Genomic DNA, 26,910 nt, shown 5'->3' on the forward strand with positions numbered 1-26,910 from the left:
AGATGTTATTTATTAAATGATATATTTTATCCTGTAGATGACTTGCTAACTCTTTCTTTGACTTAAAATGTGATAATTCACATATTTAGGTTTTCTGAGGTGGGTAACAATAACATTTTTAAGGTGTCATTTATATTATGGTGCTGTGAGAGTTATATGACTTATGTGAACTTAGGTAAATCATCAGCAAAAGGATAGGAGTCAGTACCTAGTGGAATCTTTGCCGTGGTTAGATTGACCAAATGTAAGTGATATAGCACAGGGCACTTGGGGTGTGCGCAAAATGGATGTAAATAATATACTGATTTATAGAAGAGAACCCTTCAAACACATGTAGTGCTACTAACATTTCTAGATAAATCTCTCCTTAAAATGAGCTTGTGCCAACATTGGGCACATCTTAATATTGACAATAAGTGCTCGTTTACTGACCCTCTTCTATGTTCTTGATCCTGTTTTGTGTGCTTTACACATATATTTTCTGTCATGCAGTCATCATCATGACACCCAGGCTTCACTATTCCCATTTTACATGTTTGGAAATAGGCTCAGACAGATAAGCTAGCTCATCGCAGACCCAAGCCAGGTGGAGCTAGGACAGAATCGAGCATCTCCCAGGTTCCAAACCTATATTACTGATTCTTAAATGTGTTTTGCTAAAATCATTAATTCCTTTACTAAATTTTAAAACTTGTTCATCACTCTGATTTGTATTTCTGAGCTGAATAAATGTCAAGGTAGTAAAATAATTGAAATTAAAATAGTTTAAGCAAAAGTTTTTACAAATAATATGTTTCACAGTATATAAAGAAAAATCTAACAACTTTATGTGATTAATTTGAAAGGTGGTGCCTCGTTGGACCTTAAAGCTTGTCCTCCTAAACCATCTAAGTGGATCCTAGACATGACCTGGCTGAACTTGGTGGAACTCAGCAAACTTAGACAGTTTTCAGATGTCCTTGATCAGGTAACTTGTGCTTTGAATAAACTTATGATAATATCACTGTGAGAAGCTTTCTGATTTATCACTTGCTGCGATATTTGTGAAACAGAGAGACTTCTTAATATTGTCACTCTTAAAATGGTATTAGCTGTACTTGACCTTCCTCACAGCTCGCTCACACTCTGATAAAGCATACTTCACCCATTACAGACCAGTCTTGAGGGAAGAAATTATTTGCCCAGGAAGTTTAACTAGGGCTGTCCTGGGCCGTATGTCAGTATCACCAATTGGAGATCCACAAGTGGAAAAACTGATAGAGTCGACTAGGGTAAATCACTAGATGCACTTAAGAGTTATTGCCTTCTTTCTAGAGATTAAATGAAAAGAAATACGAACAGCCTGCCTTTCAATGCTAAATATCCTTTCTTGCCTCTTGTTCCTCTCTCTCCTTCCTTTCCTGCTCCTCCTATTGTACTGTCTTAGTTGGCGTCTGGGTATGAATCTAATGCAAACACTTGGACTTTTCTCTCTAGAAGTTATTATGCTTTCATAATTAGTCAGTTCCCGATGAATTGTGTAAATGTTGGGATCATGGAAGTTGGGTATACAGAGTTGCACTGGAACAAGCCAGGAGGCAGTTTCTTGAAAATCAAATGACCAGAGAGAAGTCACATTGACAACAAGGTGGCCTTATTCAGCTACAAGTTGAAGGCTTTCTTTAGACCAGAAAGTGTGCTAAGACTGGTTCTTGACTTCCCAGTTTAAGTTGACCAGAAGCTTAAATTCTGCTATATTTTTATGTTTTGGCTTACAATTGGTGATTACCATGTAATTAGAGTGCAAACCATTCTTTTGGGTTAAATAACTTTCATTTGGAAGATTTTAATGCACTCTGGCTTGTTCTTCTTTTCCCAGACTATTATCTGTTATTGATATTGCTATTTCCTGGAGATTATATATTATGCCTATAATCCCTCCACATTATGTATCTTTCATGATTGAAAGAGGTTATTATTTTTTATTCTTACATTATACTTTCTAAGTACGAACCTGAATGATTTTGACTTTGATTAGACCTCAAGAAATATGCTTGGGGCTTTAATCAAAAGGAGTGTACCAGAGAACATGATTGTATTTATCTGCAGACATTATTTGCTTGTTCTGTGCTTTTGAGATGCTTGCCTGTGCAATGCTTGTCTCTCTTTGATTTTTTAAGTTCCAAAGAGTAACAGTCTGTGTTCTTTTCCTTTATCAACTGCCTGAAGGAAGGAAGTGTCTGATTATTCATTTGATGATGATATTAAGTGGCATATTTCAAATTACTCCAGATTAATAGAATATTGACCAAAAAGCTTCATTCAATAATAAGCATGTATTAAATGTGTTTTTTTGATTCTAAGAGTGGTCCTGGGAATGAGGACATATAAGCAAATGAGATTTGGTTCCTGATCATGGGAGAAATTTCACGGAGCAAATCAGATTTCCTTAAAATAATGAAGAGGAGTTTCCATTGATTTCTTTATTCTTTATAAATTTGTTATCACAAAGGCATAGAAGAAATTAAACACCCGAGGACGCTCCCTACTTTGAAAGCTAGCTGTAGGCTAGTGTTAATAAAGACTGACTTTAGAGCAAATCACATTTGATTTTAAACCCTCAAACTTTTTGGCACTAGAATGTAAAATATAAAAAAAGTCAAAGGATATCATTCACACACGTCTGGAATGGTCAGAAGGTTTGATGAAAAATATCTGTGAACTATTACTGAAAGATTTTTCTGTGGTATGACATATTTCTTACCCCCTGGTATTTTCAGATATCAAGAAATGAGAAAATGTGGAAAATTTGGTTTGATAAGGAAAACCCTGAGGAGGAACCGCTTCCAAATGCCTATGATAAATCTCTTGACTGCTTTCGGCGTCTTCTCCTTATTAGATCCTGGTGTCCTGACAGAACCATTGCCCAGGTAAAAAAATCATGTTAGAAAACATGGAAGACTATTTTAAAGGGGAATTTTCTTTTAAATTTAAAGAAATATTTAAATGTTAATCCCAATGAAAATTTTCCTGTAGGCTTCTATGTAATTTTCTAGCAATACAAATACGAAACATGAAAAAGTAAAGAAAAAATAAATGTGCCGAGGTGTACTTTTGGGCTAAGTGATTTAATAATTCTTCTTTGGTCTAAGTGGTGCAACAAAAGTTATTAAGAAAACCGTGTTTTTAAGGTGGGCATATAGGTATAACATAAAGGTAATGTGTTGTTCTATATCATTTTTATATTAACTCAAAAATGACATGGCTGTTCCATTTTGCTAGTAGTAAAATAATGTTTCCTTCATAGGAAGAATGAGAAGGTACTAAGAAGAGAGATAGACTAGAGGGAAGCGTAGCATTCCCAAACCCATAGTCATTTCCCCAGAACATGTCACGACCCTTGATGCAAGAAAGTAGATTGGCCTCAAATGCTTTGAATTTTACATATGGTTGAAATGTAAATCCTGCCTCCAGAAGATACATCTTTTCAAAGACTTTTAATCTGCTGGCCTACCATCATGGAAATTTACCCACTAAAAAGACGTGTAGAGTCTTACCTTCACAATTAAAAATTTAACTCTAGTATTCAGCCTGAGTTGGTTCTTTAAGGACTTCTCCAAGAAAGCCACAGAGTAACAATAGGCTGGTTTATAATAGGATGGAGGAAGTTTTCCCCTTCACTCTCCAGAGGGAATGTTAAAAATGTATGGAGTAACCACCTCCAAGACCGCTTAGGTACTGTGGAACCATGAAAACAACTAGATACAGTGATTTACTGAGAAAAGAAAAATGAGTTTTGCAGCTCAGGGCACTGAGATCACCCTTCCTTCAGTTTTTCTTTTCGATTTCATTACTTTTATTCTGCCCAAATGAATTGTCAAACAGTTGCCGTATTTAACGGCAGTGTAGAAGGTTCACGTAGTTTCATTTTTCTTTCTTTCTCTCTCTTTTTCTTTCTTTCTTTTCTTCTTTCTTTCTCTTTTCTTTTCTTCTTCTTCTCTCTCTCTCTCTTTCTCTCTCTCTCCTTTTTATTTTTTTCCCTATAACACTTTATTTGGTTCAGTGTTGAAATCTGAGTCTCCCCTATACCTTTGTAACTTTGTCATCTTCATCCTGGTTTGTGTTGTCTGTAGACTGATGACAGCCATGGCTTCCTAACTGGTCTCTTGTAGTTAATTCTTGCCCCCTCTTCTGTCCTGTAAATTCTAGAAGAAATGAAAATATGATTATGCCACTCCCTAAATGGCTTCCCGTGGCCCTTATGATAACACCCAAGTCTTAAAGTCTAGAAGGCCCCTCTAGAAAAATGTTCTTTCCTCTAAAGTTCTTATTCTCGCATTAGATTCCTTTTGTGATTTTCAACCAAATGCCTTCTTGGGAAGCATATTAGAAGGTCTACAATGCTGCCACATTCAATCTCCATTCCCCATAGTCAGTGTCAGGCTGATTTTCAGTATTTTGGCTGAGCTTGACTGTCTGCATCAGGGGACCTTCATCTGCAAGAATGACACACTGTCAGAGGGTGTCTCATGCTACATACACATTTGTGTCTCAAACATACTCAACAAAGAGAAGTCAGAACAGGTGAAGAGGTTTATTTGTTCAATTTTTTCCCTGACGAAGATTGAGCCTGTTTCATTGGGACCAAGTTTTGGGACAAAAATGTTTTCCAGGGTTGTGTGAAGAGTAACCTGTGAAAATGTGGTACTCTATTTCCATTCATGCCAGGGAGGTGTTAGCTTTCTTTATAGATCAGCAGGCTGTGTGGAAGCCTGGGTGGCCCACACCGGGATCTTACGTGAGTTATACTGGACATCCTTCTGTCCCCACTTGGTGATTTGCTCTTTTGTACTTCAAAGTCTCAGCATATGTGCTCTCTGCATGAAATGCTCACCACTCTGACTTCCCTAGCTGTCCTCTTTGTCTAGATAAATCCCACTTATCATCCCAGAGTCGCCTTAAATGCTTCTTTCATGAGGGAGCTTCCCTGATATATTGCTGCAAGAATAATCTATTTTGTGCTTGCATCTCACCCTGTAAGCTGTAAAGTCCTAAAACTAGTTTGTTTGCTATTACTCGCTCAGTGTATGTCTAATCCTGGGGAGATCCCAAGGCTGGGCTCATGTGTTCACTGCTCTGCCCCTAAAACCTGGTACACTGCCTGGGACAGAGGAGAAGGTCATGGCCCAAGGTTCATACCTGTGGCATGAAGGGAATTATCTGGGGTTGGGGGATCCAGTAATGCCTGAAATTATTGTCCTGCTGGTCCAGTGGGATAGTGCACGGTGTTGGATTGGAGTTTAAGTTTAATAAAATGAAGAAATGCACTCTTTCTGGCTTACATATACTGTGGTTTCAAATCAATGCCTACTATATTGCAGGCTTATCTGGAATTGCTGAATAGCCTTACATAATATGTTTTTGTCCCTCAGACTCATTGCAACCCTTAAACTTGGACCCAATTTAAACAAATGATTGTTACCCTATTTGAGAATGTCTCTTTCCTAGGAACAGGAATTTCATCCCCAGAAAAGATCTTCAGTTATAATTTCCATTAATAGCAAAATAGACTTCTGCATAGTCTGTTACATGGATTGGCAAACTAGGGCTTACTAACAAAATTTGGTCTATTAGCTGTACGTGTACAGCTGGTGAGCTAAGAAGGGTTTCCATATTTTTAAATTCCTGAAAAAAGTCACAAGAAGAATAATATTTTGTGATATGTGAAAATTATATAACATTCAAATTTCAGTGACTATAAAGTGTTGTTGGAACATAGCCATGCTCATTTGTTTATGGACTATCTATGGTTGCTTTTGTGCTACAATGGTAGAGTTGAGTTGTTGCTACAGAGATTATATGGCCAGTAAAGCATACAATATTTACTATTTGGCCCTTGATGTATACAACAGAGCATGTTAGCTCATAACATGGATGGTAGTGTCCGTATTGGGTCAATGCAGAATGCTATGGCTACGTTGGCCATTTTGATCTCCTCACCATCCCAGGGTAGAAAGCACCTGGATCTTGATGAGGTACATTGTAGAGATCCTGCAGTGATGGCAAGAACCCATGGCTGAGAATGAAACTTGTAGAATGCCTGAGCATCCAGCCTTTGATGTACTTCTTGATCACAAAGCATGCTGCCTCAGTGACTGTAACTGAATCTGTACATAGAGTAGACTTCTAGAGAAGCCAAAGAACATGTCAGGCAGACTTTTAAAATACCTGTCAGAAGCCTGCAGAAAAACGTGCAGGCATTTAATACTCAGGTTAGACAATTTGATACTGGATCTGGGCAATCTAGAGAAAATCTTGAGAGATACAAAGACAAATGGCAACCTATGCTCCAAATTCAACTGGACTGAAGTCCACCTCCTCAGAACTTCTCCCAAGCGCTGAAGCCAGTGAAGAAGAAGAAAGGTGGAATGGACGATCATCTCCATGAGTGAGGGGCCCAGGCACGGGTTGGTTACTTCATTGCCGCTGGCCAAACCCTGCCAACCGGGGCCCCAACTGCCACTGCTTGGACCTATGGAAAGATAGCTGGGGTACTTTTCCCTAAAGTAATCTAGAGATAATTACCAAGGCAGGAAAACCCATGCACTCTACCAAATTGACATGTCTCTGAACCTTCCATTGATATGGTGGCTGGACATTATAGGGAGGGATTATGACTTGAAAAGAAGGAGAAGGGACCCCAGAGCAAAATGGCCCAGCCCATTCCGAATTACCTACTATGGGTTTATGGAATGGGAATGCTCATCTTTTTTTTTTTTTTTCAAGGAAGATTAGCCCTGAGCTAACATCTGCTGATCCTCCTCTTTTTTCTGAGGAAGACTGGCCCTGAGCTAACATCCATGCCCATCTTCCTCTGCGTCATATGTGGGATGCCTAATACAGCATGGCTTGCCATGCAGTGCCATGTCTGCACCTGGGATCTGAACCAGTAAACCCTGGGCCGCCAAAGCGGAACGTGTGCACTTAACCGCTGCGCCACCGGGCTGGCCCCGGGAATGCTCATCTTTATCTTTGCATTCTTATGGGGAAGATGGGTATTTCATGGCAGACTGCTTTTAAAAGAGATCCTTTACCCTGTGATGTAGATGATAAAGCTTGTTTGGGGAGTGTCCACAAACCAGAAGGAATCAGGAAGTAGAAACATTCTGGGCATTCAACAGTGTAGACAGCTGGCACCCATTTCCCCTCTTACCAAGGTATGAGAGGAGATAAAGAGGTAAGCTGGAAGATTCTCTTATGTAGGGGTATGGCAATAACTTTGAGGATGTATAGAACATAATTAGATATCCAAAATGGAGGAAAAGCCTGTCTGACTGACTGAAGTCAAATTCTGGATGTTTTTCAGTCAAAGAAAACAGTTTAACCAGCTCCACCTCCTCTTTGGTGCAGGTCTATCGGAAGCCTCTCTGATTTAAGGGAAATCGGTCCTGCCTAAAGCTGTTTTGTGTTTCCCTAGGAATGGCAGTGGGGAGGCTCACCTACCCAGCCCTTGGAAAGATTACAGGTCATGTTGCCCCTGCAGCTGGGCTCTGCTTGTTATGTGAGAATGACTCTTCTGGGGAATCCCACTGAGGAGAGAAACTTGGGTTTGACCCTCTTAGGGTGGAGAATATTATCAGAATAGGAAGAACTTTTTTTTTGCAGGAATCCAATTATTTGCCAGTGGGAGAATATACACCAAGGGTCATTTGTTGAAAAATAATTCTTTTACCTTGTTTGAAAAAAGGACTGTGTTGTTATTAGAAATATTTTTATATAGTTGATAATATACTTGACAAAATCTGTGATATTGTGAGCATGGATTTAAGCAAAAAACAAAAAAAAATTAACAGTAAAGGAGATAAGCCAAGAATGGGAAGGGATGGTGATAATGGTTAGGAGAAAGATTATGGATTAAATCTTTAATAAATTAATTAATTCACTCATTAAATATCCAATAAATTTCATTCAATAAGTGGTCATTCAGTAATTATTTATTTGGTAAGTGCCCATTGAATCCCAGGCATGTCCTGCTTCCTTGATTATTTGAATGCGTATCTCTTTCCCTTAACGCATCGTAAATAATAGAGTTTCCTAATATTTTTATTTTTTATGCCCAGTAGGAAGCAGCCAGTGTATTGTTCTGGGTCCTAGACGAAGAGTCAGCCAACTTGGCTTCTGGTCTTTGAACTGTATGATTGTGTGTTGGCAAGTCACACAGCCTCCCCATCCATAGAACAGGGATTCAAAAAAGAAGAAAAGTCTCTGCCTTAGTTCCCTGGCAGGCTACTGTGGACATCATTGAGATAATCTATAAAATTGAATTTTGGAAAGCACACTGCATTATATCTGTGAAGGAGCTGGAACTAGTTTTAGTGATGCATGTACTGTTTTTGGCAGGCCCGCAAGTACATCACAGACTCCATGGGAGAAAACTATGCAGAAGGGGTTATCCTGGACTTGGAAAAGACGTGGGAGGAATCTGATCCACGGACACCACTCATCTGTCTCCTGTCCATGGGCTCAGACCCCACAGATTCCATCATCGCCTTGGGGAAGAGATTAAAAATAGAAACCCGTTATGTGTCCATGGGCCAGGGCCAGGAAGTCCACGCTCGCAAGCTCTTGCAGCAGACCATGGCAAACGTGAGGCCAAATGTCTACTTTTCTGTTGTTTTGTTGATTTTACAGGTTATGGAATAGCAATGCAGCAAAGAACTCATGAATCATTGAGTTTAAATTTACATACTGCATGCCATTTACTAAATAGGGAAAAGTATGGTGTCTATTAGAAAATTTTGATGGAAAAACAGATACAATTTAAAACTTTTTGTGCTGAGCCTTGACTTATGGAAAACTTACCCAACCAGAACATCTTATTTCCCAACCAGTTTTAATAATGCTAACCCCCACTCCAGATCCCAAACCCTCTGTGGGTTTCACAGCCCCACCTCCTCCGCCAAATACTCCAGCCACTTCAGCTCCGTTCTTGAAATATCCAGCACTCCAGAATCCACAATGCCATGCCTTTCTTGGGTTCCAGAATGCATAATTTGTGCCCTGGAGTCCCCCAGGCCTGGCCCGTGTCCCAGAAGCCAGGAATCTGTGATTACCCTGAAGTGGTGCCAGAGGTTTTAGGAAACCTGACCTGTCACCTTTCAGGTTGGGGCTCCTAGAGCCCTTTGTGGTTTGTAAATTCTACAGCATGGAAAGCATGTCGTGCTCAGGCCTGGCCTGGGGGCCTCTAAGGGCTGGAAACCAGGAGGTGTCTCTGTTAGGGACAATTAAAGCCGGAGGTGGGGCATTTTCGTGAACTCAAGTTAATTGAATATAGACGGCCCTCCATTTCAACTCCAGAACTCAGGCTCCAGGAGAGGGCACTCATGCGTTCACTTTGATCTAGCTTTTTCTGGGGTGTCTGGCTCTGTCTGGAGGATCCCTTCACCTGTGCTCCCTTTTTCCTCCTCACTCTGGCCAAGCAAGGTGGCAGAACCACTTGGCTTCTCATTCCTGCTGGAGAACACGCAGTCTTGGTCTAGATGCCTTTCTGACCTTGTCTGGACTGGACCTTACTTCTTTCCTGAGTCTGAGCTTTCCCCCGTATTGCAAGACTCCTTCTGTGCCCTCCATGGGATCCCCCTGCTGAGGACAGAACTCACTGCTCCTCATCCCTCCAACCCTCAATGCCTAGCCCAACCTGAAACCTCCGGGTTTTAGGTCCTGGCTGCCAAATCTAGAACCTTCCCACTGTGTGACCTCCTGGTCCCTTTTCTCTGGTCTAGAACTGATTCCACTGTGTTCCAGAACCTGTATATTTGCCTTAGGCTCTTCTATCCCCAAGCTGTTCCCTGCCCTCAGCTTTAGTGAAAGGGAGGGGCCCCCTCCCATGTGCCATGCTGTGTCTGATGCACTTACTGTGCAGTTGGGAGGAAGGAGTGGGATTGCATTGTGTCGAGAGATGGAAAAATACATCTATATTTAAGAATCCCAGGTCTGGTTCAACAGGAGGGATTGGTGGACTTCCATCCCGGCCCCTCCCTCCTCTTTACTTCCTCTGTCCCTCCCTCTGTCTATTACTGTACTTAGAACAAAACCCCTAACATTAATGGGGCACTTATTTAACTTGACTTTAAAATAAATAGTTGTGTAACTGAGAATTACAGTTTCATGCAACTAGATTAGAAGTTAAATGGAGTATTGTTAGCCTTCGGTTTATTTGCGTTTTCTGTTTAGTAGTTTTATTTCAAGAAAAAAAAAGTCTTTACTATTATTAGCATGCTTATAACTTGTCAGAGGCAATAGTTTTTTAAGAGTTTTGTAAGAAAGATTTGAGACAATATGACAGAATGAGCCAGCTACCCAAGAATAGCAAAATAGATGATCTACTCAGTAAGAAGAACACAAAACATTTAATACAGAATGCGGCAGTACCAGAGAACAGCCTTGGCTGCAGGATTCTGTTGGCGAAGACTGAAGATCAAAGTTCTTACCTATGAAACCTAGCTCAGGACTCGTCTGTGTCCTGGATGCAGGAGAGCAACTAAAGCCTTGTTGCTGTTGTGTTTTATATTTAATTTATTTTGTTTTGAACTTTGGACAGTATCAATTACATTTTTCAAAGGACAAAAATTAGATAATTTATTTATTCAGCAGGGCTCTGTACTTCTGAGGAAAATATAAGGGAATATGTGAAATTCAAAATGATCAGTTTTATCTGTAGGTCTATTAAAGATTTTCGTTATGGCACTTAGTTTCATACAAAGACAATTAACTCAGGCTGCACGAGTGAAATCTAAATGATCCAAAGTTACAGAGCCAAGAAAAGAATTCAAGATTATGATCTGGATATTGTAGATGATTTTAGCAAAAATATTCTATAGATTAGATATTGGGTAATTTATTATTGAGTGACTTAAGATTTTGCTTGTGTTGCTTTATAGGAGGAAACGTATGCTTATATAATTCTTTATAGGGAAGATACGGCTTGTTGTTTCCTTAGACTCTTGTTCTTAGAGTGGTCATATTCCTCAGAGAGGGTTCTTCCACATTCTAGAGGGTATATACCCTGCTGCCAGTATTCTGGAAACTTAGTGGGAGAAGGGTAGGAATAGGTCTCAAAATTCATAAGGTAAACTTTGTTTTACCTGTTTTCAGTGAGATTCTTATACCCTTAATGTACCGATATCTCTAAACCCTGTCTGTTTTGCCTTCTACAGAAAATCAGCTTTCCATCCTCCGTTAGGGGAGGCAGGAACCTGTTGTGGGTCTGGGTCTTGCGTTAGCCCGTCTTCTTACCCTACCTGCAGGGGGACCTCTTGTCACCTGTTCTTGAGTGTTTTGGGAGTTATGTGTATAAATCAGTTACATCTCACTTTTCCCCAAATGCCACTTGAGAATTCAGTTTTCTTGAGTCCGTTTTAAATGTTATTGTTGTTGTTTTCACCCTCACTGTTTTTGTCCTTAAGAGTTCATGCTTTTAAAAAAGTCCCTTTGCTGTAGTTTTCATGGAGTTTGGTGAGGGAGCTGAGCTAATCAACCATCTTTACTTGAAAGTGTTGTTATCTCATTTTATGTTTCACTTTCAAGTGAAAACTTTTCAAGGAGTTATTTTCATGACTCCTACCATATATTATTGCTACAATTGCTGTGATAGTATACCGAGGGAAAAATACATGGAACAAGAAAAAAATATATCTTATGTCAATTAAACATTATTTTATCCTTAGATTTGACCTAGATTAATTTAAAGAGATTATTGTGTTTTTCTATTAAATTTTAATTACTTAATTTCTAAAGAACATACTAATTGAAATCTCTGGACGAAGCACAAAATAGCCTAATTTCCATTTACTATTGTTGACTTAGGGAGGATGGGCCCTTCTGCAGAACTGCCACCTGGGGCTGGATTTCATGGATGAGCTAATGGATGTAATTGTAGAAACTGAGACTGTCCACAATGCTTTCCGGCTATGGATGACCACCGAGGTTCATAAGCAGTTTCCCATTACACTCCTTCAGATGTCCATTAAATTTGCCAATGAGCCTCCACAGGGCCTCCGAGCAGGACTGAAAAGGACATATGGTGGTGAGTTAAGGAATACTTCCAAGTCTATGGGATTCTTGTACTTAAATTGTTTTCTTAAATAAATTATAAAAACAGAATTAGCTGGGATACAGTTGTAGCACATAGTACTATTATAACATGATGGGAGGGGATAGCCTGCTTGGTCATGCTCCCTGTGGAATATGTTCTGGCAGTGTTAGGGCATCAGAGCTTGGATTTCCCACCTGATATTTTGCCTGTTTTCCCAATATTTCTCTATTTTGGCCTACGTTGTTCTTCACTAGACACCTGCCTTTTTATGTTAACAGCTAAAATTGATAATTTGGGCGCCAGCCCTAGTAACCTAGTGGTTAAGTTCAGTGCATTCAGCTTTGGCAGCCCAGGTTTGGTTCCTGGGTGTGGACCTATACCACTCATCAGTGGCCATGCGGTGGCAGCCCACATACAAAATAGAGGAAGATTGGTGACAGAGGTTAGCTTAGGGAGAATCCTCCTTAGCGAAAGAAAGGAAGATTGGCAACAGATGTTAGCTCAGGGTGAATCTTCCTCAGCATAAAAAAATAAAATTGACAATTTTGTCATTTATGGTCTCCGTGCTCCATACCTAAAGTTGGGCAGTAGCCTCTTCCAAGAGAAGAGGCTAAATTAAAATAATGGTCTGCTTTCATTTAGTGAAGCCATATATTAGAATGTTAGCTAAATTAGAAGTCAAACAGTAGCAACAAAACCAGATCAAAACGTCCCTCAAATTACAACCTGAACTGAGATATTCTCCTTGCCTTTGCTTCCTCTGCTTCGTGGCTTCCTGTCTGGGACTCATGGTCATGAAAAGATCATGGACCTCAGAGTCAGAAATCTTGATCCTGGTCCTTCCTGAACAAATGCTTTGTTCTCTTGGGGGCTGGTCAGTCAAGCAACCAGTTTCAATGTTCTCATATGTAAAATAGGGAAACAAAAATCTATCTAGGACAATTGGAATAAATTTTAATAGTGTTTATTTATTTAATCAAATTTTATTCTTTAATAATAAAGTAATGTGTTTAATAATAAGAATGAATATAATAATTATTACATATCAATCTGAAAAATCTACAAAGAGATTTATTTTGGAGTTGCTAACAAAACTCAAATTCCTGCCAATCTACAAGGTAATTTGGGGATAAAATAGATGTGGAAGGATAATGGCAGTTAAAAAAATTATCAAATGAAAAGATATATAATAATATATATACAATATAATATATACATGTATAATAATCATAATTATTTGGGGCATATACTCAGGCTGCAATGGGCTTCTATATACACCATATTATTAGTGATGTATATAGAAGCCCATTGTAACCTGAATACATGCCCCAAATAGTAATAATAATTGTATTATATATATAAATATTACATATATTATTATTATTACCATAGTATTATATAGTAGTAGTATTTATTTGTTGCCATCACTCTTCCACTCTATTTTTATCCCCATGTTATCTTGTTAGATTGGCAATAACTTGACCCATATTAGCCAGCCCTCACCCCCCAAATCTCTTTGCAGAGTTTTCAGAGAGAAAAAATGCCCCTGGACACCCAAAAGTTAAATTATAATTGTCATTTGAATTTGAAAAAAATAATTCAAGGTAGGTGAAGTTTAATATCAGGAGTTTACAAAATAATAACATAAAGATAATAGAAAAAAAAGATGTTTGAGAGATGATACAGTTTTCTGTCCAACTAACCATGACAGGTGTGAGCCAAGACTTGCTGGATGTGAGCACCGGGGCCCAGTGGAAGCCCATGCTGTACGCAGTGGCTTTCCTGCACTCCACGGTCCAAGAGAGGCGGAAGTTTGGTCCCCTGGGGTGGAATATCCCCTATGAATTTAATCAAGCTGACTTTAATGCCACTGTGCAGTTCATCCAAAACCACTTAGATGACATGGACGTCAAAAAGGTACTGTTGTGTGCGCTGCTTCGTGCCTCTGGTGATTGTGTGCTTGGGTCTTCAAGCTAACATGACTGCCCAGCTTTGGGGTAAATCCTGTAAGAGTGATGATTTTCTGTGCTTGCAAAGTCATAATCTTCAAGTCATAGCAACTTGGGTCATATTTGCCTCTTGATTTCAGGTAAAAATTGGACAAATTTTGATTGTCTTTTTATTTCCCAAAGTCATGTTGACATTACATATGAGACAACCTGAAAGAGTCTATTGGGGTTTGGGGAGACTGGGAGGGGAAACTTGTTTTTTAAAAAATCCTAAAAAATGAAAATGAGAGTCTAGATTCCTTTTTTTTTTTTTAAAGATTTTATCTTTTTCCTTTTTCTCCCCAAAGCCCCCCGGTACATAGTTGTATATTCTTTGTTGTGGGTCCTTCTAGTTGTGGCATGTGGGCGCTGCCTCAGCGTGGTTTGATAAGCAGTGCCATGTCCGCGCCCAGGATTCGAACCAATGAAACACTGGGCCGCCTGCAGTGGAGCGCGAACTTAACCACTCAGCCACGGAGCCAACCTCTAGATTCCTTTTGAAATGTGTGCTTTTTAAAGAACTGCCTCAATAGTCTCAAAAAATAAACATGTTTTTCCTTTGAAATTAAAGTATGAATACATATGAAATGCATCAGGGAGTCTACGTTGAGTCATGACCATGAACTCTGAGTACTCTTCGCGTTTACCTCTTTAATTTTCTTTCTGAACTTTTCACATAACTGATGAAGAATGAATAGATGAATGAATGAATGAATGACATTGTTGACAATGAACATAGATGTTACTTGGCAGGGAAAAGGGGTATGAGACAGTAGCCGGTTCCACACAATTATATTATAAACTTTCCCAGGGCGTCTCCTGGACCACCGTCCGCTACATGATCGGAGAGATTCAATATGGAGGCAGAGTCACTGACGACTACGATAAGAGATTATTGAACACATTCGCTAAGGTTTGGTTCAGTGAAAATATGTTTGGACCAGATTTCAGCTTTTATCAAGGATATAGTATTCCCAAATGCAGCACGGTGGATAACTATCTTCACTATATCCAGGTTTGTCAACTTCAGAATTTTATGCATAGGGCCAATATCTGCAGCCATTTGACCTTTCTGGTATTTATTTACACTCCATATACTTCTTTTAAAATAAATTTTAATGGTGATGCACATTGAACCTCCCACCATAGATGCTTTCTTCATATGTTTATATTCACCTAATGATTAAAATGTTTATATTTGTTTTCTGTGTGTTTTGTGTGGGCTCCCTTCCTCCCTTCTTTTTTAGTACCTCAGTGAGGAACATTGGGGAGATGATAGATGGGGCAGATTTAGAACTCGGGAACCTACACAAATCCCCTGGAGCTCTCCACCTGTGAGGCTTCGGCTCCCTGTGATAATAGGACAAAGGCAGCTTCTAGACCCAATCTCTTCTATTTGTCAAAACACTTGCCTTGTCCTGCGACATCTGTTCCTTAATCCTGGCCTAATGGGCAGCATATGAGTATATTCAGGAACCCGCTCTGTGTAAGAGCTTCCTGTAAGACTGGCTTTCTCAACTTCACCACCTTTGGCATTCAGGACGGGATGCTTCCTTGTGGTGGGGGGCTGTCCTGGGTGGAATGGTTAGCAGCGTCCCTGGCCTCTGCCCACTAGATGTCAGTAGCATCCACCACCCAGTTGTGACAACTAAATATGTCTCCAGACATCACCAAATCACCAAAATCACCCCCAATTGAGAAGTGCTGCTCTAAGAAGGGATAAGATTTTGCCAGGAAATTTGGGAAAAGATTTGATTTGTGTTTCAAGGTAACTACATTTCCTGTCTCTATACCTTGAATTCATTAGACCATTAGTTAGCAATCTCTTTTGCCTCTATCTAAGATTTATCTTAGAGTCAACAAAGTAAAGCATAACAGCCCCAAAGGGCTAAATTTATCAGTATATTTAGAGGTTCTGTGATTTATAAATGTAATGAGTTTATCGTATATTACCACCTCTACACTTTTATTAATTCAAATCAACAAATATATGTGTCTTAACGGTACTATGTGTGTCTTTAAATCATTAGCACTAAATAGAAAAATGTCTATGAAGGTATAAATTTAAGTATGCCTGTGCATATATTCATTTCTATACACCTCATTTCACAATGAAGTTGAGATAGCTTGTAAGAAGACATTATATAAAAAAGAATCAAATAAGGGAGTAGAAAGGGGGAAAAATATGAATAAGACAATAATAAAGTTAAGGATACAGTTGACATGAAGAAATATATGTCGAATTGTAGTCAATTTTCTTTTTCTCAAATAGCCGAAGTAGTTTTTTGGCTACTTGTTCTGCTTCTGATTGTCTCTTGCTGTCTGTTTTCGTCTCTGACTTTGTTGCTTTCTCAATATTTCTCTTTTCCTAATCTCTGTCTTTCCCCTGGGAGTGTACAGTTCCCACCTGCAGCCTTATTTGGACTATAATTGTTAAAACTGTCATTTTCTGGTATCTTAACAACATAGTAACCATTGGTTATACAACATTTATTTAAACAACTGGTTTGAGTTCGATTAGATCTTCAGAATACAATATACTGATGCACAGCTCCCTTTCCATGTCATGTATTATAAAACAAGACAGTATTTCCTTGATTAAATTTGCTTGAGGTTCAGACCTTTAAGAGCTATGAAACTGTATAATGTTTCTCGATGTTAATTTTTTTTTTGAGGCAAATTTTGATCCTTCTCTGGAGAAATTATTGGGATGGTAGCCTGACACAAATAAGGCATATGATATAAATGCTTATCCTAATAAAAACGTTTATTTCTTAAGACAATATAATTTAACTGCTTGTGTCGGTAGTCTGTACTCACGCAGGGTGCTTGTCGTTCAGAGCTTGCCCATCTATGACAGCCCTGAGGTGTTCGGGCTACACCCCAATGCTGACATCACCTACCAGAGCAAGTTGGCCAAGGATGTGCTAGACACCATCCTGGGCATCCAACCCAAGGACAGCTCTGGAGGAGGAGACGAGACCCGCGAGGCTGTGGTGGCCCGACTGGCTGATGATATGCTGGAAAAGCTGCCCCCAGACTATGGTCCATTTGAAGTGAGTTGAAATCTTGACAAAATGTCAGCTGTGTGTGTGTCTGTGTGGTTGGGAGGCTGAGGGAGGGCAAAAAAGAATTTTTCTGAAATTCACTTCCTGAAGAATCAGAAAAAGAAGTTTTTGAATCTATAAATGTAATCATTTCAAAATATAAATAATAAAGAAGCCTGATGAGAATGTTAATATTCATAAATAAATTACAGGTGTGTACACTGATGCGTTGGGATTGCTTTTCTAGAACTTCCCTTGAAGTACTTCACATTGTCATTCGTTCAAAGGGAAGTAATGTATTCTTAGAGTAAAGTACCTGATTATTTTAAAAAATTCTGTGAAATTTAATGCATACCTTAAAATTCAGGCCTTCTCAATTTCAGGGACTCTATATTTATATCATTAACTCTTTGCAGTTTCTTCATCTTATAGGTTTTGAAAATTATTTGACTTTTTAATATGTGAGTAACTTTTAAGCGAAATTTATGACTACGAAAGTTAACTTTTTAGACATTTTAGCAAGTACTGTGAAAAGATTTACCTTGATAACATTTTTAAACCTTTGATAAAAGCAAAAGTAAGTGGCTTACTTTTTTGCTGTAGTCTTAAGAAATGACCTGGACTAACCATCTGATACTTTTGTCACAGGACCACTATGTTTCTTTGTCTGTTGCCCCTTTTCCACCTAATTTTCAAAAGGAAACCTGCAGCCTTTTCTTTCTTTAGCATCCTATTACTTTCCACAAAGAAGGTCATTTTGACTGCTAGGCCTACAGACTGAACTCAAGGACCTATCGCTGAGGGAATTATTTCCCCGGGAAGAAACTCTGCTCACTTGCTTGGAGAAAATCAATACTGTTATCAGCTTTCATAAGCTCCTTTCATTATCATATCAGGAAAGAGGCCATTCTTGTCTAGCAGTGGTTGAAATATTTATGATGCAATTAATATATCTAAAAATATAATAAAAATAATTACATAAATAAATATGGTAAGTAATGGAGTTTAGAAGCGTCTCCCTCCTTTTGCTGAATTTGTCAGTGTTGCCTTAGGATAAAGCAGCTCACCCTACCACAATATCTGATCCATAGAGGACTCTCAATTAATGCTTGTAGGGTGGAAATGAATGGTCAGATGGCTGGGTAGATGGATGAATGGATGGATGCTTTCATGGAAAAAATAGAAAGCTTTTAGAACAAAGTCTAGTCTTTTGAGGCAGCCAGCAGAATGCTTGTGTATGTACACGTCTGTTTGTGTGTGTCCATGTGTGTGTTTGCAAGTCTCAGATAGGCAGTATGTGAATATTTCCCAGTAAGTGCATTTGCTCCTTGGAAGGCTGTGTGGTTGTGGTTGTGCATTTTACGTTCTTCTGTGAATCAATGGCTGCTGTTCTCTTCCACATGGCATGAATAATTGGCTGGTCATCTAACAGACGTTTTCTTTTTTATTTCTTCTCTGTGTTCTGGCAGTGAAAAAAATTAAAAGCTTATCATTTATGGAATTGTAAAATTTCAGAACTTTTCAAAAGTCCTAGGGAACCAGTTGCGTAACCATTAGTAACTGTCCAATTTTTGACACATGCTGAATGTCTCCACGGCAGGTAAAAGAGAGGCTGCAGAAGATGGGGCCATTCCAGCCGATGAACATTTTTCTCAGGCAGGAGATAGACAGAATGCAGAGGGTACTCACCCTGGTCCGAAGCACCCTGACTGAACTGAAACTTGCTATCGATGGCACCATCATCATGAATGAAAATCTACGAGATGCGTTGAATTGCATGTTTGATGCCAGAATTCCTGCTCGGTGGAAAAAAGTACGTGTAAGCCTGCTCTTATTCTGCCGAATCACTTTGTTGTCATGAATAGTTGTAATTGGCAAGTAGAAAGCATCCAAGGATAATTTACTTAAAAATTTTCTTTTGCTTAGGGACTAATCCTCTTATGGCCTTTTATTTTTAGATTTAAGTAGGGAAGGAAATTATTTAGCATTTCCCAGATGTCAGGTGCTCTCGTAGGCAGTTTGCATGCATTATTTCATTTAAATCTTGCATTTTATTGCCCTTATTTTACAAATGAGGAACTTCAGGTTGAGAGAGGTTAAATCTTTTCCCAAATCACACACCCAAGAAGCCCAGGAATCAGAATTTAAACCCAAGCTCTTAGCCTTCAAAGCCCATGGTGTTAGTTTTATAGAAGAGAATGTCCTAGCCACACATACATATCAAAAGTCATACCAAAGAGAAACATTTTTCCTAGCTTTGCCTGTAGATATGTGAGTATGTCTCGAGATAACAAGATAATAATTTAACAGTACGCTTACTGATTACCTGTTGGTAATTGTGCTAAATGACAGATGTGGTTTTAAGAAATAATTTTCTACTTGGAAAAGCAAAATAAATGCCCGAATGTCTTTGTAAGTAGGAAAACTTGTGTATTGGAGGGGATGGAACCTAAATGAGATTCTTTTCTTTGTGCTGTATTTAAGTGTGCGTGTGTGGTGTATGCAAGCACATCTGGTGGGGAGACATGAGTGAAATTGCTCAGATTAATTATGGTGGAGAAAAGGCATGAGGAAAGGGTCGGAGGTGTTGCTATGCTTCTATCCCGTATTTCCTGAGAAATCTGGATCTGCCATTTGCTTCCTTCCATTCCGCCTGACCACAGCCATCACCTGGGGTGACTCTGCACCCACGGCAGGAAGTCAGCAAGTCCTGACCTCACACCTCTCTCCGAATGTCTCTGCTCTCAAGGTTTTTACTTCTACTCCTCTTTGCAAATGCATATGCTTTCCATACCCGAAGGTTCAGAAGAATGAGGAAACTGGGATAGATGCAGGTAGAGAAATGTCACAGGATTCACCAATTTGCAATCTGGAGTTATGAATGTAAAGTGAACCTGGTCTGCACAGTTGTGCAGTTTCCTCCAGTGGGCCTCAGCTGACTGGGAGCAGGCCTGGGAAAGGGGAATCATGGAGGTTGTGTCCTGCTGGGCATTCGCCAGGCAAGTGCAATGGAAGATGCGTTAGTTTTTTGGGGCTGCGGGACAAACTACCACAAGGCTGGGTGGCTTACACAATAGCAGTTTATTGTCTCACAGTTCTGGAGGTGGGAAGTTCAAAATCCAGGTGTCCGCGGGGCTCGCTTGCAAAGACTTCCTGTGACACTAGAGAATGCAAGAGCAGAGCAGAGTGTGTGCAGCCTGCAGGCATCTCTGTCCCCCGCAAAAGGAGAAAGGGGCTAGGTTTCCGAACATGTAGCTCCATCTTTCCTGCTGCTGGTAGGACTTGCCTAAACACTTGCTGCCTCAGAGCTGAGCTAGTGACACACATTTTAGGAGCTTGCTGTGCCGGCAGCACCCTACTTCTGTTTTCCCATGGAGGTCAGATGGGTCCTCGGCTCTACGGTTACTCTGGGACTACCTGATGGAGGCCTCGCATCTGGTGGTGGCTGTACCACCCGGAGCATATGGCCTCTGAAGTCATCACAGTGTGGGGAACAGAGAGTTGGACAAGGTACTGAGTCTAACTTCCTGAGTCAGAAAGTGACCTGTGTTACTTCTGTTCACAGGCCATGGAACAGAACGAGATCTGTGGACTCAAATGCGTGGGAGGCTGGGAAGTATAGGGGGGCACATGGGATGTTTGATGAGCACAAATTGTCTCTGCAACCCCCCTCCCCCCATCCACACCAGTCAGATAAGTTTCTTTACCTCCTTGGAATGAGGGGAATGAGGGAGTAGAGGAGCCTAGAGTGTTCTGTAAGTGGAGCTCTCTCTCTTTGGAATGAAATGCGGTTGAGGGGAAAATGTGCCCAGCCCAACAGGACAGTGTTTGATGATGACAAGATTTAAAGTGTGAGTGTGGAGGTAGGGGAAATGAATTGGAAGGACATGAGAATCATTAGAAATCGGAAGTCATGAGATAAGAAGGTAGGGTATTCAATGGGTCCACATGGATCCTAGTGTTACCAAGAATGATTAATGAAGGTAAATAAATGAGCTGGACTCTGGAGCCAGAATATATGGGCTCAAATCATGTCTCTGTCACATCCAAGCTGTGCAACCTCAGATAAGCTACTTGTCTCGCTGTGCTTAAATTTCCTCATCTGTAAAGTGGGAGTAGTTATTCCCACTTTATTGCATAAGTTGTACAGTTCTTGTGAGGATTAAGTGAGTCGATGAAAGTAAAGTGCTTAGAACAGTGCGTGGCATATCCCAGTCTTATGTAAGTTCTTGCTATTATTATTATTAAAACCACACACCTCCAATACCCCCCTCCCCACCGTTTCTACCACCACCATCTCCACTACCACCACGACTTCCATCACTACCACCTCCATCACCATTACCACTACCACTACCACCACCATCACCGTCTCTACCCCCTCACCTCCACAATCACCACTGTTACCACCACCACCTCTATCACTACCACCACCGTCATCACACCACTGTCACCACCACCACCACCACCATTTATACCGTCACCATCACCATCTTCATCATCCTCATGATTCTTTTGGGGATGGAGTGGAAGAGTGAAGCAGGAGCCAAATTCCTTGATAAATAGGAGGGAGTGACCAGTAAGTGATAGACATAAGAAGGGATGAGGATGGTGTGTCCAGATGGCATGAGACGCAAAGGAAGACAATAACGGGAAATGCTGACCTGACAATAACAGAAACAGTAAAGATACTTACTTCTTTCCTGGTCCTGAGGCCTATGAAACTAGAGTGCAGTAAATGGTAGCCTACATTTGAGAAGGATGCAGAGGAAGCAGTCTTTCCTGGGTCAGGTTGGGGGAATTGATTTCAGTTCAGAGAGGAACTGAGGGGAATGTTCAGGGAAGAGGTGAAGGATCTAGAGGAGTTTGCTGATCATAGCACTGAAGATCCTGACGGTACAGTGGAAAGACTTGAGAGGGTGGGAGGGTTGGGGATTGGGTCATACTGGGGGATGAACAGGGAGGGCAGCATTTAGAGATAAGATTGGATCATGGGATGACAGGAGGCTTGGCCTTTTGGAGGTTATTCTGGTAAATGGGAAGGTGAGACGTGATGGAGTTAGAACAGGTGGTCTCCTAGAAGATGCTCATTTAGTGCTGAGCCTCTGATATCTCATCCAGGAATTCAGATTCCAAGGCAGTGGGTCCTGCAGGCAGCCTGTAAGTACCTAGGGTGTGCTCTTTCTGTTGTCTTCTCCATCTTATTTGATGACACCACCATCCATCCTTCTAGTCACACAGCTTAGAAGCTCAGAATCAGCTTTGACCAGATACCTTCCTTTCCTTCTTACCTTCAATAAATTCATTGCCAAGGTCAGAGAGTTTCTTATCTGAATTGCCTCTCTTCATTGCCAGTGACAGAGGGAGAACCCCCCTGGTCAGGGGCCTTTGTTGGTTCATTCACCACTAAACCAGCTCACCCGGCTCTGCCCACACCTGGGAGGCTTTGGAACAGGGGTCCATGCCAGGAGGCGCCCTCTCATTAACGGTTCCCTGTGCCCTCCGATCGAAGGGAGTATAAACACATCTCTTTTAGTTAACACGTCTATAAAGACAGGATAGAATGAGTTGCATAATTTTTAAGTTATGATCTTTTTATACAGAGTTTTATTTTACTCAACTTATTATTGGTCTTTGAAATCTCAGTGTCTCTTGAAAAATAGGCACATTAATTCTTAAGATATTTGAAATTCAAGTGTTATATCTACCCAGGTTGATCACTACATTTGTTCATACATAAAATATTGCAATTACAGTAAAATGTCATAAAATGTGATTTGGAGATACCTACCAGGGTGGCTGCTGATAACATTAATGGCGGATCCATGCCAATTGTAATAATAGAAGTTCCACACGTGAATTCAGGCAGAATATTACAAGCAATAAAGGCAATTGATTTGTTGATGATAAAGAGCCTGTGTATCCATTTCTGTGCCTTCATCAGAGAAAATAAAAGTGCATTCTAAGTGACAGAAACTTCAAAAAATAACTGTTATTTGCCTCATTAAAAATGATAAGTGGAGAAAGGCTTTTACGATTTATCATCCACAGAGTATATTTTTAAGGTGTTGATGAGGCCATGAGCACATTTATGTAAATAGAAATCTTGTTTTATAGTGTATCTATTGAAAATGTAACCTAAGGAAAAATAGTTGGAACCTGTTAAATTTAATTCAATTAGTTGTTTTAATTGCTTTGTAGCAGAGTTGCTAATGAATATATTCGTACATGGAAGGTGATTCTGTTGACATCAGGCATCTTGAACGGCATACTGAGCTTTGAATTGATCTTGTATTCATGTGATGATTAGCCCATTCTATCTTAATATCATTAAGGAGGAAGAATAATTTGAAAACTTAAATGTCAGAACCCAGGGGAAATTCATATCTTAGGGACTTTCAAAATCTAAAAGTGAAATAGATCTCTCATCATTTTTTTCTGTGAACATAGCCAGTTACACAAAAGAACTAAACCTGTGCTAATTAACTGCTTTAATGTATGCATTTCAGGTGTCCTGGGTGTCAAGTACATTGGGTTTCTGGTTTACTGAACTTATAGAAAGAAACTGCCAGTTCACCTCTTGGGTTTTCAATGGCCGACCCCACTGCTTCTGGATGACAGGCTTTTTTAACCCCCAAGGATTTTTAACTGCAATGCGACAGGTAAGCACTCTGGTTTGCACCTGTTGTTGTATTATAATTTTCCTCTATGACATTTTCTTCTTTCATTATAGCTTTAAAGGATAGAGTAAGACAGAGAATGACTGACTCTTTTTGGCACCAGCAGTAGCCTTGTCCTGAACATAAATCCAGCAACTTGTTCTCAGGCCACTAGCTTGAGTTTCAAAACATTTATTTGTTATTTTTATATTTGATTTTATATTACATTTCTTTTTAAAGCACAAGTGGTTAAATTAGGACATGGGTATTGTCTATGAGAGAATATTTTTAACTCTGTAAATACTATTCTACTTCTTTTGAATTAGGGTAATTTGAGGTACACTGTCGTCACTATTATACTCTTTATATTAAGACAAACTTTTAATTGCTGATTTCATCCTTTGCTTTTGATCTTGACCTGAGAAGGAAATAACTCGGGCCAACAAAGGCTGGGCTCTGGACAATATGGTGCTTTGCAACGAAGTGACCAAGTGGATGAAGGACGACATTTCTGCCCCTCCCTCGGAGGGTGTCTACGTCTACGGCTTATATCTCGAAGGTGCTGGCTGGGACAAGAGGAACGTGAAACTTATTGAGTCCAAACCCAAAGTGCTCTTTGAGTTGATGCCTGTCATAAGGATTTATGCAGAGAACAATAGTAAGTTGTCTTGTGCATTCAGGGATGGTTGGTGTTATCAAGTTGGATGACATTATAAACACAAATCTCACTATTTTGTTATCATGTAAGAAGGATTTTACTATTTTATCAACTAGTTTCACATTTACACCTGTGTTTATTGAGTACTTATTGACCACTACACACTTTCTTGATGCTTTTGTGAGGCAATGGTTCTAGATAGTTCTTGCCTGTCTAATAAAGCAGATAAAATATATATGGATACTCACGAAATGTTAGCTGATGAGATAAGAAACAAGTATTTGGAATACTTAGTAAGTGGTGGGAAAGGCAGGTGAGTAAGGGTGGGATGAAGTGGTCAGGGGCTCAGTGTCAGGAGCAGTTATGCCTGGACTGGACTTGGAAGGATTAATGTGATGTGGTGGGTCAAGAGGTGAAAAGAAGCAGGACTGCACAGGGCTCCCCTGGAGGCAGTGGCTCCACCAGACTGGAGCTTTAAGCCAGGTTATGAAATCCAGATTGAATTCAGGGATGTTTGGCTTCATCTGGTGGCTAATGGTAAAATGCTGGCTTCATATTTCAGCCTATAAATGTCATAACACTTCTATGAAGCACACACGTATTCTGCTTTGACAAAATTGTCAAAACTGGTTGACAAGTCTAAAAATACCTAAACTGTTTTCCGGGTTGGTTTGATGTTTTCTGGAGACTTCGGTTGCATTTCACTCAGCAATAACCACCTTTCAGCACATGAGGAAATTCTCTGTTCATTTTTTTAAAATTTATTTTATTTTTTAAATATAAGTTATGTATACGTAAGGTGTACAACATGATGATTTGATATATATATATATATATATAGTGAAATGATTCCTGTAAGCCATAAATTCTAGGGGTAGCCATGATAGTAGATTTCAAGAAAGTACTGATTTTACGACAGAAGCACCGAAGATTTTTCTTTAAACAAGGGATAAAGTAATCTCTCTTTAAAAGATACTTTAGATAAGTTTTACATTTGGAAACACAGGTCAAAGGAAGAGAGTTTATAAACTATGAGTATTTATTTTCTAAGCAAATATTTGCTGGATGCCTAATATATACCAAGCAAGACCTTAGGTGCAAGGGATGCAGAAATAATTATGAACCAGATCATGCCCATGAGGAACTCACATTCTATTGAGGGATTCTGATGAGCAACTAATAATTAAAATGCAATTTGATACATGTTGTCATAAAGATACAGTCAGGATGCTCAGGGAGCCTGAAGGAGAACAGAGCTAGGCCTGGGAGGTTAGAGGAGATTGCTTCTGAGGTGTGCTTTGGAGGACAAGAATGAATGTGATAGGGAGCTAGAGTTAGACTTTTCTTGGCCGTGGGAAATAGCATGAGTTCACTCAGTCATTCAGTGAATATTTATCTGGTATTGACCTCACACTACTCTAGTGCGGGGGATGCAACAGTGAAAAAAACCCAGGCAGAATCCCCATTCTTGTGGAACTCAGTCTCAAAGAGGGAAGGGTAGCTGAAAAAGAAGCAAAAAATATAGTCGATCCTTGTTATTCATAGATTCTGTATTTATGAATTCGCCCATACTCTAAAATTTATTTCTAGCCCCAAATTCAATGCTCGTGGCACTTTCACGGTCATTTGCAGACATGCCCGAAGCAGTGAAAATTTGTCACCTAATGTGCACGTTCCAGGCTGAGGTTGACTAAGGTGACACTCTGCCTCCTTGTTTCAGCTCTCACACTGTGAACAGCTGTCTTTTTTGTGGTTTCTTTAGTGCTACGTTTTTCACACTTTTGTACTTTTCTCTGTTTAAAATGGCCCCCAAGGGCAGTGCTGAAGAGCTGTTGGTGTTCCTAAGCATAAGAAGGCTGTGTGTGATGGGCCTTATAGAGAAAATGCGTGTGTTAGATACGCCTCATTCAGGCATGAGTTATGGTGCCGTTGGCCTTGAGTTCAGTGTTAATGAAGCAACAATGTATGTGAAAAGCTGTCTTCAAACAGAAATATAAAACAAGATTATGCATCAATGGGCTGACAATGTTGTGACTAGAGGCTTGCAGGAAGCTAACCCCTCAGAGCAATGGTCCAGTGGTCGCTAACTCGGTGTTCATAGAGACTTTGCATACATAAGCCCCATGGATAATGAGAATCACTGTAAACAAACATACTGATTTCAGATAGTTCTTACTTCTATAAAGAAAACACACACGTGATATGCTAGGGAGTGAGATAATTTAGGGGTTTGAGGAAGGCCTTGTTGAGGAGAGAGCATTGCACTGAGATTTGAGTGACAGAAAGTGGCTGTGCTAATATCCGGGGGCAAAGGCAATTGTGCCAAGGCATGAGGTAGCAATGGATATGCTGTGTCTGAGGAACAGAAGGAAGGTGTATGAAGGAAGAGGAGCCTATGGAGAGAGCTGGACATCAGAAAAGATACGTGAAGGTGCTCAGCACAGTTCTTGGCACGTGGAGTTGCTCAGTATGTCCTAGTTGAATC

General features: G+C 40.0%; 1 protein-coding gene across 5 annotated transcripts in view; it reads left to right on the forward strand.

The window, feature by feature from the left end:
* Nucleotides 1-26,910, forward strand: part of DNAH5 (dynein axonemal heavy chain 5) — a 268,608-nt gene that overhangs the window by 234,596 nt on the left and 7,102 nt on the right. For all 5 annotated transcript variants that reach the window (XM_044779484.2, XM_070519860.1, XM_070519859.1 and 2 more), the window contains 10 exons: nt 846-967; nt 2,760-2,909; nt 8,380-8,625; nt 11,845-12,064; nt 13,785-13,990; nt 14,873-15,076; nt 16,902-17,117; nt 18,709-18,921; nt 23,618-23,770; nt 24,194-24,425. In XM_044779484.2, the coding sequence (XP_044635419.2) occupies nt 846-967; nt 2,760-2,909; nt 8,380-8,625; nt 11,845-12,064; nt 13,785-13,990; nt 14,873-15,076; nt 16,902-17,117; nt 18,709-18,921; nt 23,618-23,770; nt 24,194-24,425 (1,962 nt within the window). The remainder of the gene's footprint in view (nt 1-845; nt 968-2,759; nt 2,910-8,379; nt 8,626-11,844; nt 12,065-13,784; nt 13,991-14,872; nt 15,077-16,901; nt 17,118-18,708; nt 18,922-23,617; nt 23,771-24,193; nt 24,426-26,910) is intronic.

This window comes from Equus asinus, chromosome 10, assembly GCF_041296235.1.
Source record: "Equus asinus isolate D_3611 breed Donkey chromosome 10, EquAss-T2T_v2, whole genome shotgun sequence".
Taxonomy (NCBI): domain Eukaryota; kingdom Metazoa; phylum Chordata; class Mammalia; order Perissodactyla; family Equidae; genus Equus; species Equus asinus.